Source organism: Chrysemys picta, chromosome 10 (genome assembly GCF_011386835.1).
Source record: "Chrysemys picta bellii isolate R12L10 chromosome 10, ASM1138683v2, whole genome shotgun sequence".
Taxonomy (NCBI): domain Eukaryota; kingdom Metazoa; phylum Chordata; order Testudines; family Emydidae; genus Chrysemys; species Chrysemys picta.
Window position 1 is genome coordinate 36352285 of NC_088800.1, and position 17724 is coordinate 36370008.

At 39.2% G+C, this 17724-nt stretch overlaps 1 protein-coding gene across 9 annotated transcripts in view; it reads right to left on the reverse strand.

The window, feature by feature from the left end:
- The window catches only part of SCAPER (S-phase cyclin A associated protein in the ER), a 524758-nt gene that overhangs the window by 139917 nt on the left and 367117 nt on the right, over positions 1-17724 (reverse strand). For all 9 annotated transcript variants that reach the window (XM_065558411.1, XM_065558415.1, XM_065558414.1 and 6 more), the window contains one exon: positions 6831-6957. In XM_065558411.1, the coding sequence (XP_065414483.1) occupies positions 6831-6957 (127 nt within the window). The remainder of the gene's footprint in view (positions 1-6830; positions 6958-17724) is intronic.

Genomic DNA, 17724 nt, shown 5'->3' on the forward strand with positions numbered 1-17724 from the left:
ACTACCAAATGCACCATCTCTCACACACACAAACACCAAGTTCATTGTACAAACCCTGCTTATTTGGGGTGAAGGGAGCAAATGTTATTCATATATGCACAACTGCAACTTATCAAGCAGACAAAGTATTTCATACCATGAGTTGAGAAAAATCTGCCTCAGTTAATGCCATTACTCTGATATGCTGCTGCCAATATTGCCACAGGAAGAAAAGTGCTATTTTCACTACATTTACATTATTGATAGATTTTCCTTTGTTTTCACACTGCCATAATGATTCTCCTCATGCACTAACCTAAACTGGTTGGCTTGGTACTGTTTATGAATGCAAAAGAAATAGAGGCTATAAAATTAAAAATAGCTATCGATATGGAGGGCAATTATGGCCAATTGTGGTGGCTGTGGCTTTTGCGTATGTGGACAAAACAGGACTGCATCCATCCACAAAGGCCACTGAACAGCATTCTGATAGTTACTACTGACATGGAGCCCAGTTTCAACCAGTGCCTAACTGCTGAAAGGCTCCATATGTCATCCGATCCACTGAGGCAGCAAGTATCCTGCAATCTGGTATATTTGTATAATTTTAAAGCATTGTTTTAATAACAAGAAACACAGGAGTTGGCATATTGCCATCAGGCTCTGCGCTACAGCAAAAACATGCAGCTGGCGGCTAGTTCCCCACTCAGGAAAAATTAGTATCACGATGACGCTGCTGGATGTGTACTCCTTCCAATTCCAGCAATAGCAGAGAGAGAGCTGCTGCCAGAGAACAGCAGAATCAATATTTTAAAAACACCACGCATTTACAGAAATTGAATTAGTCATTAGCTTTTGGAATTCACTTCTTTGACATCTGAAGTTACTACTGCTGGTAGGGTAGCTAAGATCCCAAGTGTCCCAACAATTTTTTAAAATTTATTATGTAAGGTCCAAATCTCAACACCACTCATTTCTGCTCATGGATTTTTAAATGCATCACTTCCCAGCTACTCTTAACTAGTAGGGCTATGAATAATACTCTCACATATAGGGTTCAGTAAATCTGAATAAATTCAGAAGTGTTTGGATGGAACACAGAACTTAGTTTTGCACAAAAGGAAATATTATTTTCTTAAGATATAGGGTATAAAACTTTCCATTTTCTCCCTAGTTAAAAGTTTTTAAATCTTACCTTTTCTGCAGTTAAAAAATATAAAGCAAAATGAAAACTGTTCCTTTCTCTAAACGGCCAAGGTAAAAATATATCTAAAGACTGAATTGATAATAATAATATTCACCCGAGGACAGAAGAGAATAATAAAGAGTTAGAGTATAATTTGTAAATGACAAATCATACTAACAGCAATCTTTGCCTGGATTCTCCCAACCCCCTTATTATTATACAGCAGTTCCACGTCCACCACACACACGCACACGTCTGGATGATTATATCTGAAAGAAGATATGCAAACTGTGGAGAAGGGAGCTGGGTTTTTTTGTACCATGATTATTTGTTTGTGCTATTAGAACGATGATGGGCTCACAAATATTTCAGTGATACTGACATACTTACACTGGAAATCACTTTTTATTTTAAGTAGTTTAAAGACCATGTTTTAAAAATAAGAATTATGGAACCCGCAGAAACGTTCTACTCTTTACAGATCCCATTAATGGTACTTAACATACAGCATAAAGATATTAAGAAAACCTTTATGTGTATATGGTTGTATTCTACAGAACCATACAAGCTCCTTCTGAACAAAGTATTGTAAATTCCATAGCCTATTTTTATGTTACATTTTCTTTGTATTCTTCAAAATATTACCACTTGTTTTCACTGTCAGGCTCGGTGATGCAAATAGTTAACAGCCAATTTATTATGATTGTATTTATTAGAACTGTACTCGTACTTCATATAAAATAATTCAGCTTTTAAGATAATATTCTAGGAGAAATGTCTTAGGACATATTATATATCACTTGATATTTCTTTAAATAGGAGTATGTATGATCGTTGTGTCTTCACTGTAACAACACTTTGTTAATGTTTTCTTTGGGATGTGTGCTTGGCAGATTCTCACTATAAACTTTGCCATTTGGGGCTAATGACTACATGATCTGCTCTGAGCCTCTGCAGCAGCCCAGGAAGGGTCCATCACTGTCCTGGGTTCCCTGTTTCCTTTTGGGAGGAAGCAAACTGTCTTGGCTTATACTATGCTGCCGACTGGAGAGAGAGGGAGCAGAATCAAAGCTCCATCTACTCTTCCCATCATTGGCTATCTTAGTGGGGAGCCACCTAGTGTGTCAGCTTTTGTGAATCCCATTCTTAGGCGCCTATCTCCCTCCATTCACTGTACATGGAGTCTGAGTGCCTAACTCAAGCTTTGTGAGTCCCACTGACTTTCTAGGCACCTAACAGTTAGGTGTGGCAATGCTGAGCGTTGCAATGCCTGAGTTCCTCTGTGGAGCAAGCCCTTACAGCTTTGTATCACCAAGTAAGCTGGGTCATGATTTGGACCTTAAGTAGCAACTTTCCTCAACACAGCATGAAACACTGGCCACATTTTATATTGCTAGGTCCTGTGTGTGATTTTTTCCTCCCACCTAAGGTATCTATTTGCCAACATATCTGCAGAAATTTGTGGGAAATTTATGGATTTCACATAGATAATCATCATTAATGGACGTTGCTCATATAAACCCCATATGCATGTGTAAGAAAATAGAATCCTATTGTATTATAAACTTAACACACAAACACACATATACACACACGTATATATATGTATTATATAATATGCACTTTCAATGAAATCATCATCTACTGAATCTTACTCTTTTATAAGCAAATATATTTAAATAAACTGCTAATTTGTTTCCCTCAAATTGGTTTCATGGTCTACCACTAATATAAGTAGTTATGTAAAATAAGAAATACATAATTGCTATAAGATATCAACTGCAGTGAAATGACTCACAATGAATCTGTTTGAGACACTGATCGGAGGAAAATTTATGCACATTTATTTTTGATTGTTGTTATTATTTAATTTATTGCAATATAGCAAAATTAGCAGTGGTAAGAGAAAGAGACTTCATACTCTTTACAGTTCTATAATTACAGTGTAGATCCTTAAGTATGATAAGGGCGAAATATAGAAAACAAACCAAATTTTGCCGTGAGTAATGGCCTCATTTTCAAAACACCATTTAAAGCGTATGTTTGCAATATTTCTTGAAAACAACTATAGCTACTATTCCATTATCTGATTGGCACCAATGCTAAATAGAGCAAAGATAAACTATATTCTCCTGGTAAATATATATGCAGCATTGGTTCGAACGGAGCACTCTAGAACACAGATATGTAATATATGCTTGCTTGCCTTTTATCAGAAGAATTCAATTTCTTCTTAGTTCAGAAGAGTTCAATTTCTTTTATACAATAATTAAACTAGAATTGCTAAAACTATGATCCATCTTATATAATATTGGATCAAATCAAAATAAGCTTTTGAGTTATAAAAGTTATATTGATTGTTTAAAGAATTCTTTTTTTCTCCCTTACACCATGAGTTAATGGAAGAGTGTACTATTAATTGCACTAATGATGTCCACTTTTGGAACGTATTGAATAACAGCCTGACCTTGAGAGCTATTGAATACCTCAAACTCCCACTGAAGTTATTCACACCAGTGTAGTTGAGAACAGAATTTGGCCTACTGTCTTCTATTTTTGAGTAATCACTTATGTGAATACAGATTGTATTGCAATTTCCATGCTACAAAAACCCTCGACAAAATGATTGATTCTACTGTAGCTATTAAATAAAAAAAAAGCATTTCTACCTATACTGTGCAACATTGCTGTAGACCTGAAGAAGATCTCCGTGTAACCTTGAAAGCTTCTCTTTTTTACCAACAGAATTTGGTCCAATAAAAGATATTACCTCACATACCTTGTCTCTCTTTCAACCTATAACACAGTCATGAAACAATGTACCATCACAAAGCTGACACAGGATTTCCTAAGATACCTACTACCACCATAATAATGGAAATAATGGGCTAAATTCCTTCCTGTCATACAGTCCAGGAAACCCCATTGGGTCTGATACTCAGTTATTCCAGTCCTGTGGTTGGGGCAGGAATGAAGGGGTAATTAAAGGTAAATTTAAGTCACCTTTGTGCTCCCTGTACTTTGGGGTCATTCAGGAGCTTGTCTGGTCCCCAGCGTAAGTTGGAGTAACCTCAAGGCTGCTCCAACTTACTCTCTGCTTCCCATGGCCTCTTACAGGCTCTGGAAATCAGAAAATAACCACAGTATATGGAATTTCAGCCATGCCCCCCTTCACACCCTGACCTAACCCCTATACCTGGGGTTAGGTCAACTGTAGAGCCCCTCTTCTAGTTTTATACCAGCCAGGGGAGCTCTCTGCACTGTGGATATTATATGGGGCATTTCCATCCATTTAAGGCACTTTTACACTGCCAGAGTTGTGTAAAGCGGTCAATGTAAATAAGAATCACGCCCATTGGCTTCAATGGGTTTGCAGAAGGTGTTAAGACAAAATTTGGCTCACATAAGTGCCATTACTTATGCTGTAGAATGGTGACTTACATTGCAATGTGCCACATATAGCATGCAGTAAAACACAAGGGAAACATAAAAGGCTTGCCAGCGGAAGAGGAACACCTCACCCCTCCCAAAAACACCAACCCAACATATCAGGTCTGAGACTTCACTGCTTTGCACTTTGTATGTTTATTAATACCTGTGCAAAGTGCTGATTTGACAGTATTTTACTCTGCACTCATTTTGCAGAGGTGTAAAGGACTACACATGATGCAAGGGAGAGGAGAACTGGCCCATGTTCTCCAAGTGCCTGATCCAAAGCCCACTGATATCAATGGAAAGACACTTACTGACTTCAGTGTATTTTGGATAGGCTCTAAAAGAAGATATAGGCAAATTATTTAACTGGAATGTACTATTTCAACCAGTGAAAATTTTCACTTCAAGTACAAAGAAAAAAAAGGCAAACTAAAGAGAACTCTTCAAACTTCAGTTCTTTGTAACATTTCTAATAAGAAATGGGATACTTCCTTCTTAGCTTGCGAGTATCAGTAGCAATATAAACCATACTTCAATTTCACTTTGACAGCAATAATAACATAAATGTTTTTTTCCTTTTTGCTGAAAACCATCACTCAGTACTGTTTACCCAAGCAGTCTGTTCCTGAGCTCTGTGAGCCACTATACTTGGTAATATAGGCAGCATGATGTCATTTTAACCTTCTAACATGATGGGAAAGGAAACACAAATGGCAACCATTCCTATGGCAATGTAATAATTGTATTAATTGCTTCTCAAAAATGGACAAGAGGGAGGAAAATGAGAGAGGCTTAAAAGATACTAACTACTCTAAACTGAATGTTGTGAGTTTGAGAATTGCTGTGCTAAAAAAGTAAAAACACAAGTCCACCAGTGAATCTGAAAGCTTATTGTGAAAGTAACATGATCATTTGAAATATATACAGGTTAAGGGAACAAAAGATTTACAAGGCTAGATTTCTCATTTATTTGGAACCTTCTGTGCCAGTCTGGCAATGTAAATAAGCCAGAGAGCTGCTGAATTTTCCTAGCTAAGGATTCTCCTGATGTAAATGATTGCAAGCTGGTGCAGCTGTGGGGGGCAGAGTGAGAGCACAAAAGGGAGCAATAACCTGCCAACAGTAGAATTCAAATACCTCAAACAGCACCACTGCCAAGGCTGCTCTACCCTATGTTGGGGTTATAACCAGTGCAGAACTGGCCTCACGATCAAAGAGTCGTGGCTGGCTATTCAGCCCCCGCAGTTGCATTCAGAGGATAACAGGTATATCTAAGAATTTAAGCCACATTCTTTCCTTAGTCTATATTTGTGACTGGCAATCCATAATTGTCATGGTTGGTATGCACAAGCACTGAGTGGAGGACTTCTACAGGACTTAAATATCGTTATTTGAGCATTTGTGGAATCTGAATGAACTTGAAGTGAAGGAATATTTGCCACAATTTAATATAACATAATATTACACTTTGTGACATGGGTCACAGAAAATTTTGCTTCTCTAATTTCCATCAACTTATAGATTTTGGCAGATATGAAGTTACTTATTCAGGTTCATAAGACTTGCAGCTGGCTCCCTACTTAAATCTGGCAGTATTCTAAAATATCAGGAAAAGCAACTGGAAAAAATCCATGTCAAATCCATCTGTTTAAACTTCGTTTACTTGTGGTAACAGCATACACATGTCTAAAGTTACTGATAAACCACAGAAAGCTTATGTAATCCTGTTGCTATCCAAAATTAAAAACAATATTCATCTTCATCTAATAACCAGAGAAAATCACTGTACATATGAATCACGTGTGCAGTGGTGGTCTTTAATTTATCTGTTAAAAAAGGGCGGGGACTTTCACAAAATTAAGAAAAGGGGAGAAATGTACTCCCTGTATCTCAGGTTTTATTGGAAAAATCTGTTTAAACAGTAAAAGAAAAAAAATCAAATTATAGTTTTTCTATAAAGTCATGTTTTGTTTGCTGTAACTTCTTTTATAGTAAAAAGTTTTTTTTTTTTTATGAAGAGCATCTGGTCAGTATCAGATGCATCTGGGGAAGGAGCTGGAATCTCCAGAATGGTCAATTATGTAACAGCTAGGTTATATGGAAAGTTTCTTCCTAACCCCCTGAAGTAGGAATGTTTATAACTCCTATATTCATGTACATACATGTTGAATGCTTTCCCGATTCCAACTAAGCTGTGCATTCCATGAGTTAATTATGTAATAAATAATACCTCTTTTTCCAGAATACGAGAAATCTCTCCTAAAGTCCTGTCCAGAGCAGAAACCTTGTTGTTTGCCAATGAACTGCTATCCTGTACTTGGAACTGCTTTAGAAGATCTTTTGCTAATCGCTGCAACCTTCAACATTAAACAAAAGACAAAAGTGAGTTAAAAGAGAAAAAAGTTACATTCAAGTAAAATTTCAAAGATACCTACTGAAACTTTATGAGCCTCAATTTGATTAAAACAATTAAGAAAAATCTACATACAGGTATTACTACTCATATTGCAGTAGCATCCAAAATGTGCACCACAGAGGAAGACAACAGCCCCAGTCTAGAAAGAATACACTCTAAAAAAGGACAAGGAGAGGAAGAAAGGGGGAAGTGAGGCCACATGCAAGTAAAGAGATTAGGGCAATCATAAGCACTTATTAGTCACCTGTTTGTTTGTTGCTGCTGTTGTCTTTTTTAAGTCAATCACAGTTAATTCCCTGCATCCTTCCTCCACAATTCAACCAATTTGTCTTTCCCAGCTTCAGTTCCAGTATTCTTTTGCCTCCTCCTCCCAGCATTCAATTATCTCCCTCCACACAGATGAGCAATTCACTCAGGAGAAGAGTAAAGGGCATAGAACAGTAGATGATTTAACTAGTTTTTTAAGAAGTGGGTTTTTAGGGGAGACTGAAATGAAGAGAGTGCAGTGGCTTTACAGACCAGTTTAGGAATGGCATTCCATTCATTAGAGGTAAAAAAGAAAGTGTGGTGGTAGCTGTGGCATATATAGAGATAAGGTGGGATGGAGCTGGTTTCATTGGTGGAGCAGCATGAATGTGGGAGGATGACATAAGAAACAAGTAGGGATAAGTAATGAAGGAAGTTATGCAGGACCTTGAAATTGATCACAAGGAGTCTGAACATCATGAGTGGGGGAAGGGAGAGCCAGGAAACATTCACAGTGGGGGTGGCATGGGTAGAATGACAGGAAAGGGAAGATGATCTTAACTAGTACCAGAAGGTTGAAAAGGGAATCAGCATGTCTGTAGAATCTAGATCAAGATCATTTGTAGTTAATTATTTTAAAAATATTCTAAATGGGGGGCAAGGTCTAAGCAGGGAGAGCTCCTGCTTAATCAGTGGAAGGTGGTATTTTTTATTTCTTTCACTGAAAAACAGTTAAGTAAATAAATATATAAAAAGACTTCATATGACTGTGAATCTGGAGAGTTAAAATGCCCAATAAAAGTAAAAATAAAAATGATCATCAGGATTTCTTTGAGCCTAGAACTTGTTAGCATCTGGTCAGCTGGACCCGCTGACATTCAGCCAGAGGATTTTTCTGGGAAAGGAATGCTAACAGTGGGTTAAGTCCAAACAAGATATTCTCTGCACTGCCATGCCCTCTGTGAAAAATAAAATTGAAAGAATTTCTTCTGTACTTACTAAACTAGGAGCAAAGATGGAAAAAAGAAGAAAAAGTGTAGGATTTGGGACTGCAAATCTCATTAATTAAATACCATGACTGACCAACACAAGCAGGTTACAAAATTAGTGAAAGGCAGAATGGCTGCAGCCCATACTTAGAAAACCAAGTAAGATCTACAAATGTAAGAAGTCTAGGCAGTTTTAGCGGAAGGTGATTCAGACCTACTTTATCTTCTGGAAAATCTGCAAGATTTCTGAATCTAAATAAAGATCTATTTGAAAATAATTACTGCATTCCCATGAGGAAAGCCCATAAAACTTCATTAAAAAGAGAGAAGCATCATAATCACAACTCTGTCTGATCTGAGAGAGCAAGATGGAATTCTGCTTGCTGCAGGTAGTATAAAAAGAGCAGAAATCAAATTGGAGTAAGATCTGAGGTCAGCCATGCAGGCCAAAAGAAGGGACTTTGATGCTCTTAGAGAATTTGGTGGATAAAGATGATAAAGCCTCATTTTTCTATATGGCAAATCTTAAAGCCTCTTTCGATGAGAAAGTGTGTGTGTGTGTTTTATCTACATCTATGTGTAGATCAGACATCATTGTCCAGAGTACTTAACATTACCTAAGATACTGCTCAATGCAAGGACAAGAATTAGAGGGAAGTGAAAAAGGTCTTACTGAATAATTATAATTAAGGCTAAGATTTCATCATGGATATTTTTAGTAAAAGTCAGGGACAGGTCATGAGCAATAAAGAAATATTCATGGAAGCTCGTGACCTGTCCCGGACTTTTACTAAAAATATCTGACACAAAACGGGGAGCTCAGCTGTGGAGTCCCCAGACCACCTGCGGTGGCTTGGAGTGCCTAGGGTGGGGGGCGCCCAGGGTGGCTCGGAGCTTCCAGCCACTGCGGGATGAAGTCACAAAAGTCTCTGGAAATCATAGATTCTGTGACTTCCACGACCTCTGTGACAAAATCGTAGCCTTAATTATAATATTAAACTGCCACCTCTGTTGACAAGTTCCCTTGCTTCCTTCCTGAGTTGGAAAGACCTTTTTGTGTGCACCTGGCAATACAAAGATTTTCACACCATTATATTGTTATATATCAATGTGAGTCTGTATAAATGCTTTAATTAAACATTAATAATTTGGCGTACTAAGAAACTAGAACATTATCTATCGCTGGAGCAGATTTGCTCATTATTCAGCTATTTTCCCTCCAGCCAAATAAGATGGGCACTCACTCATACTAATTTGTTTCATCTGGAATGATCTTTATTTACTGGAAATGCTGGTCAGTTTTAATGTTAGATTGCATGTTTGACAGTAGGAATTTTTCTTCTCTTTTTGGATTATATTAACTTTGACCTTTTTATAAAGACTGAACAAAAAAGGTGTGGCTATTATTAACAACAACAATTTCTAAGTTAAATGTATCGTCTGAATAATGTTTATTGTATTTTTCGATGCCCATCCAATCAGTGCACTGGAACCGACTTATTTCCTCAATTTTAAAAAAATTCGTAAGTTGCGGATATTATAGTATCTGTCTGTCTGAAAGATGGATTGTAGAAGGGTATATAATGGAAGAGTTAAGATTGTTTTTGGAATATGCAATATGATATTTTACATATATACATTTAATTAAGAGACTGTATAAACTGTGAGTGTAATTAAATACTTATCTACCTTAACTCTTTTTCTTCTATACTTTTAAATAACCGTAATGTTCCTTTACTTACACACACACACACACACACACATACAAGAAATCTTATCTTAAAAGTTACATTAACAGATAAAAAGAAAGTTCCTTGATTTTTAAAAACACTAGATCAAAGAGAGTCTCCAGCTCCACCCCCATCTTTCCTGCAATGTGGCGTTTAGGAGTTCTGCAAGGTCCCTGATTTTCCTTATCTCACACTGACCTGCAGAAAGTCCCCTCCAAAGCATATGGGTCTAGGGAGGCGAAATCTGGTCTATTGCGAATGTTCAATGTTCAAAAAGAACTTTTGTTGAAAGTCTTGTCCTAATGGGTTATGAACCAACAAGGCTGGTAATTAAGAGAGGAGAATAACTTAGTGATAAGAACATAACATAAGAATGGCCGTACTGGGTCAGACCAAAGGTCCATCTAACCCAGTATCCTGTCTACCGACAGTGGCAAATGCCAGGTGCCCCAGAGGGAGTGAACCTAACAGGTAATGATCAAGTGATCTCTCTCCTGCCATCCATCTCCACTCTCTGACAAACAGAGTCTAGGGACACCATTCTTTACCCATCCTGGCTAATAGCCATTAACGGACTTAACGTCCATGAATTTATCCAGTTCTCTTTTAAATGCTGTTATAGTCCTAGCCTTCACAACCTCCTCAGCTAAGGAGTTCCACAAGTTGACTGTGCGCTGTGTGAAGAAGAACTTCCTTTTATTTGTTTTAAACCTGCTGCCTATTAATTTCATTTGGTGATCCCTAGTTCTTGTATTATGGGAATAAGTAAATAACTTTCCCTTATCTACTTTCTCCACATCACTCATGATTTTATATACCTCTATCATATCATATGCCCCCTTCATCTCCTCTTTTCCAAGCTGAAAAGTCCTAGCCTCTTTAATCTCTCCCCATATGGGACCCGTTCCAAACCCCTAATCATTTTAGTTGCCCTTCTCTGAACCTTTTTTAGTGCCAGTATGTACTGGATGGTACTCTTGGGGGCTTTTGGGAACTCTTTTACCATCAAATTGAAGGAAGAAATGGGGTGATTTCATGAATCTGATGGAGCTGTGCCTTGGATACAGCTCTATCATCCTTGCAAGAGACAATTAAAATTTCCAGGGTTCATAAAAATAATTAATTCTTAACAACAATATTTTTTTAACTCTGCAAAGTACCAGATTGTGTTAAGTATTTTAAAAAGTCCCAGGGGGAGATATTCCCCAACTCTTTTCCTCCACTTCAACACAGACCTATCTCAAACCAGACACATACATACATACATACATATATATATATATATATATAAAATGAATTTTAATGTTCTGTTCTGGTGATTGTGGGTGTCTCCTCTCTTCCTCTGGAATAGAGAGGGAGTCATTGTTTGTAATGGGCTCACTCTCTTCAACACAGGAGAGTGGGCTACTGATGAAAAAAGGAGGCGAGTGAGTGAAGGAGCTGCTTGAGAGAGTGAGGAGTGAGAACAGAGTTCCCTCTCTTTCTAGGGAAAGCCAAGGAGCAAGCTAGTTGTGGGGAAGCCAGGCTGCTGTAGAAGTTGGTTGAAGGAGCATCTACCAGGGATGAGGACCAAGTATAGGAAGGATTGTGTCATTAGCAGTGAGAGACACCAAGGTCCTTACTTTGATTATAGATGTAACTGTAGCAGAATGTCAGTGGAACTGAATTTTGTGACACGATAACAGCCATTCACTGTAAAGTACATACTGAGGTCTTTATATATAGACATATTGGAATGAAGCCGAGACCTTTATTTCCGAACTGGGGAACTATTTTCCAGTTTTATTGACAGTTTTGCTACCACACTAAATCTTTTTTTTTTTTTAATGGAATGCTCTGGCAAGTCAAAGTAGAACACATCTTATATTTATAGCAAAGAACGGCTTTGATTAATTATATTTGGATAAAATCTCTGTTTCATATTAAATATTTTTCTTTGGTGGATAATACAGTGAGGAAATAGCCTAAATTAGAGCAACACAAAAATGATATTGCAAAAAAGGGAAGAAACCCTTACTTATCTGTATTGTAATTGTTGTTCTTTGAGATGTGGGTGCAAATATGTATTCCACGCAGGTGATGCATGCTGGCAATGCATACCCAGTGTGCTGGAGCCAGAGAGTTTTCTGCAGCTGTACCTATTGGTGCAGCACACGTGCCCTATGCCTCCTCATGGCCACTCCTACAGCTATATGAGGGCAGTGCCATCACATCCTCCATCAATTCCTTTTCACTGAACTATGGTGGCTCAAAACTCAATGCTGAGGGAATGGATAGAGGGTCGTGGAATACATGTGTGCAATCATATTTTGAAGAACAATGGTTACAGTACAGGTAAGTAACCAGATTTTCTTCTTCGAGTGTTTACACATGTATATTCCACTCAGGTGACTCAAAAGTAGTACTGTCAGGAGATCGGGCTCCAAGTATATTTAAACAGTGACTCAATATTGCTTTCCCAAAGTTTGCATCACATCCTGAAGCTGTTGTCATGGCATAATGATGAGTGAATATATGCATGGAAGACCAAATAGCAGCTCTACACATGTATAGTATGGGGATGTCCCTTAGAAAAACTATTGAGGTTGCTTGAGCTCTTGTGGAATGGGCCAATAGTCTTTGGGAAGGAGAGGCATTTGCTACCCCATATGCTGCTGCAATACAGGAATTAATCCATTTGGAAACTGTGCTGAAACTGCCTGACCTCTCATTCTGCTATCATATTAAACAAAAAGCCAAGAAGACAGCCTGAAAGTCTTGGTACTATATAGATAGAAGGCCAGTGCTTGCCTGACATCCAAAAGATGCAGATTTGAGTGCCATTTTTGAAAAAAACAAACAAAAAAACAACAGGTAAGTAGATTGCCTGATAAAAATGAAATTTGAACTTTAGTTTACAATTTTGGATGCAGCCTCAAAGCTAATTTATCTTTGAAAAATAATATATAGGATGTACTACTAGGACAGACAGAAGTGTCCCCATTCTCCTATCTGATGAGAAAGGATGCCTTTTGAGACAAGTGAAGCCAAGAACAGGTCACCAAAGGCTCAAATGGAGGATCCATTACAGCCACTAATACAGTGCTGAGGTCCCAAAGTGGTACTGTATCTTTAACAGAAGGAGAAAGGCAAACAATTCCTTTAAAAAATCTAGAAACTATGGAGCTGGAAAAAAACAGATCTCTCTTGAATGGAAGATAGATAGCTAAGTGGACTCTCAGCGAGGCAAGAGAAAGACCTGAGGATTTGAGGTGTAACAGGTACTCAAAAATGTCTTGAATCGTAGCTTTTGCTGGGTGAATTCTGTGAACAGTACACCAGATCAAAAAACGTGTCCATTTAGCCAAACACAGGTGAGTCTCATCTTACGCAGGGGTTCCATTCCGGGGTTAGCGCATAAAGCAAAACCCGCGTATAGTCAAAATTACACTGAGTTGAATAGCAGGCAGAATTGCCCGCACTACAAGTACAGTATTAAAATTTTTATTTTTCTCTTTTTTTGCCGACCACGTAAAGCTGAAATCGCGCATGTTAAATGCGCGTAAGATGCGACAGACCTGTACAGGGACCTAGTGGATTGTTATCTAATATTAAGAAGTATCTCCTGAACTGACACTGAGCAGTGCTTCTCCACTTGATCTAACCACTGAACAAACATGCTGTGAGGTGCAGACTATTAAGATCTGGGTGACACATTCATTGGTGTTACTTGGAAAGCAGATTTGGAAGAGGAGGCAGAGACCATTGGTTTGAATCGAGAGAATGTGAAGATCCAAGAACCAGAGCTGTCTCAATCACACTGGCAATGATAAGAATTATCTTGGTGTGATCTTGTTTTAAACTGAGAACTTGTGGAATGGGGGAAACGCATATATGAGACACGATCCTCATCTCAGGAGAAATGTGTTGGTTATCGAGTCTGGATTATGACTTACTCGAGGACAGAACTGATGGCATTTCTTGTTGCCTTTTGTTGCAAATAGGCTGACTGCTGGAATACCCCAGTTTTGAAAGACGGTCCTTGGCATACTGTTCTTTAGGGGCCATTCATCATTCTAGGAGAATCCCCTTCCTGGGTAATCGGCCATCTGTTTCTGGGAGACAGGTAAGTGAGCTGCAATGGGAGTAGTCTTCCTTGATGCCAAAGTCACAGAGATTCATCAATCTTGGCAAAGCTGATCGGATCACCTCCCTCCCTATCTGTTTAGGCAGTACACCATGGTTGTATTGTTGGCCAATTTCTGGATCGACAAGCCCTTGAAGTGAGGGCCTTGTGAACTGCCCAGAGTTCAAGGACTCTTGATACAAAAATCTGCTTCTTGCTCTAGTAACGACTGTCCTTGACGAAAGGGGCTGAGAGATATGTTGTTTTGATCCAGGGAACACAGGATCACCGGAGGAACCTAGAACAACTTGTCTAAAGGTGTCTGTTTAGTGAATCTTGATGGATGTGGAGGTTCAGCCTGGCATGTTGGGTCACGTAAGTACACGAGGCCACATATAGTAGCCTTAGGCACACCTGACAGCAGTGTTAAGGTGTGACTTGAGAAATATGCACAACTTGTGAATGGTCTGAAATTTGTCCTGAGAGAGACAAGCCATCGAATTCCTAGAACTGAGTAGGACCCTGATGGACTCAATTTTCTGTATTGGGACCAACATGGATTTTCCCTTGTTCAGAATGAGTCCCAGACAGTCGAAGAGACAGATGATGAACTAAACATGGAGAAGTACCTGATGTTTCAATCTGCCTTACACCAACCAATCATCCAGATAAGTAAAGATGTGAATTCCCTTTCTTCTCAAGAAGGTCGCCACCTTCACTAGGCACTAGGTAAATACATGCGGCACTGACAACAGGCCAAACCGAAGTACTGTGTATTGATAATGTCGGCCCGCTGCTACAGATCTCAAAACTTCCTGTGACTTGGCAGCACTGCCACATGGAAATAGGCATTCTGGAGAGAAAGGGTAGCAAACAAGCACTGTGATGTAGGGAAGGATGGACTGATGCTAGGGAAACCATGTAAAATTTTATATATCTGATGAACTCGTTGAGATTTTGGAGGTTCAGTATGGGATTCAGACCCTCTCTTGGACTTGGGGATCAGAAAGAGTCATGGATAAAACCCCTTTCCCCAGTGCCAAAGGGAAATTCTTCTATGGCCCCTAGAGTGAGCACAGTCTGAACTTGCTGAAGGAGCACTGACTCCCTGAGATGGTTCCCCAAAAAGGGATAGAGGAGATGAGTGGGAAAGGGGGGAGTGAGAGGAATTGGATAGAATATCCCAGTCTCATAGTCCTTAGGATCCATTTGTCTGTGGTTATGATCTCTCAAGCACTGAGGAAGTGGCATATCTGTCCCCATGCATGGGGGGGAGATAACAGAAAAATCGCCAACGATTGTATTGCTCTCTTTGAAGAAGTTAACTGTGCTGCTTCCAAACAGCAGACTGAGGATGAGCTGGCTGATTTGTATAGGAATTGGTGGATCTCCTTCTCTGTGATTTGTGCTTCCTCCTCAAAAAATTCTACAACTTGAGCAGCTCTGGTTTGTTTTATGAGTCCTCTTTTGGGGAAGCTCTGGATAAGACGACCAACACCTCTTCCTCAGAGAAGAGACTGAGGCCATGTCTACACTAGAGAGCTTACAGCGGTACAGCTGTAGTGATGCAGCTGTGCCGCAGTAAGATCTCCCATATAGCTGCTCCAAGCTGATGGGAGACAGCTCTCCTGTCGACATAATTAAATGACCCCTAACAAAAGGTGGGAGCTATGTCAGCAGGATTGGGTCTCCTGCTCCCATAGCGCCGTCCAAACCAGCACTTCTGTTGGTGCAACTTATGTCGCCCAGGGAGGTGTTTTTTCACACTCAGGAGCGAGATAAGTATACTGACAAAAGTGCTAGTGTAGACATAGCCTGAGTCTAGGGGTCTGTCAGAGACCACTGCAGCCTCATTAGTGGACTGCAGGTAGGCAATAGGTGTTTGGTTGAGGGTCCTGGGGCTGAGGTGTGTCTCATGGCCTGCTTCATAAAGTGTTGCTTGAGGCACAGATCTTTGGAAATCTGTATTCTTTTTCTGAAAGAATGGCAAATACTGCACCTCTCCCTAATGTGCCCCTCGCCAAGACAGAGAAGGGAGAGCACATGAGGGTCACTATTTGGGATAGACACCCCACATGACAGGCATTGCTAAAAGTCCGGGGAGTGCTGCATGTCACCAGTGTCTAGCACTGAAGACTAACTACTAACAAACAAAATAAAACCCTAAAACAAAATAAAATAACAAAAGAAGTCTAATTATGGGGTACTAACTTCTATTTACAGGGAAGGCAGAGAACTAATCTTGCTGACTACAAAAAGAAAAAATCATGAGGTAAACTGCCCAGGAAGCTTCAACTCAGGCTCTGGGTGGTGATAAGGAACTGACAGGGTCAGGGCAGTGCCACTCTCGTATAGCCTCAGGAGGGGCCAGGAGAAGGTGCAGGATGCATTCACGGACCCAATGGGTACTGCTGCATAAAACACTCTGGCTCTGGTGTACTGGGCACCCACACACACCTGAGTGGAATACACATGTTCAACCACTCAAAGAGGAACTCTTGCTTCTCTTCCTCGGCCCAACAAACTGTATATTGGATCTCCTCAATTATATTTCAGCCATAGGCCCCAATTCAGGACAGCATTTAAACATACATTAAAGCCCATTCTTATTCAGCAAGGTACATGTTTAAGTAAGGAAGTGCTTAAATCCCTTAAGTAAATATTTCTTCCAAATTACATGACTGAATGGAGACACACTGGAGGCTGCACAATCTAATCTAATAATTATGAGGGTTTATGTTGAAATATATTTTACTAATCATTAAAATAATATGAATGTACTAATATAAAATATGATTTTGTATTGACTACTCAGAACTATAGTATACAGTATGAGTGTTTTCTTTGCACAGTTTTGATGTGCTTCTTTCTTAATACACCCCATATCACTAACACTTTCAATAGTGGACTACATCTACACAAAAATTAATATAAAAGGAAAAAGACTATTAAAAATGGTTTCTCTGCCCCGCCACTTTGTATTTGAATTTGGGCTGGTGTCCCATCAGATTAAGGTAGAGGCAAAGCAAGCGTAAAATTATGGGCAAAACATTAGACTTTGTGACAGAAAAGTGGCCACTTCATTGGTTGGAGGACTGCAGAGAGTAATTCTAATATTTTAAACAGTGAACTACAAAGTACCTAAACATACCTATAGAATACACATATTTGTATGTCAATGTCTTTATGAATTTAGCATATATTCCGCCCAATGCCAATAGTATTTAAAAAGGCATAAGGAACATTCACTGAACACAAGAGGTCTGTATTTAACCCTGAGGTAAATCAAAACTGTGATTCATCTGAACTAAGCTTAAAGGAAGAATGCCAGAATTAGAGTGATGTTTCAGTAATACGAGCTAAAAACTATGTCCAATTTCCAACCTCAACGGAAGAAACACTGCTGGTAATGTATTCCCCCTCAAGAAAGAAACTGCCAGATTTTAACTTCAACTGTAAATAACTCCAGAATCTTTTACTAGAAGACAAACTTTAGTTCACCCTGGCGTAGTCCTGTTTGAAGAGGACGATGTTAACGCAAACTAGCAAGCTTTTAGTTTGCGCCTGCTGCATCCACATGGTGGAATTACAGCTCAGCACTTTGGTGCGTACTGCTATTCACAAACCCTGTAGTCCAA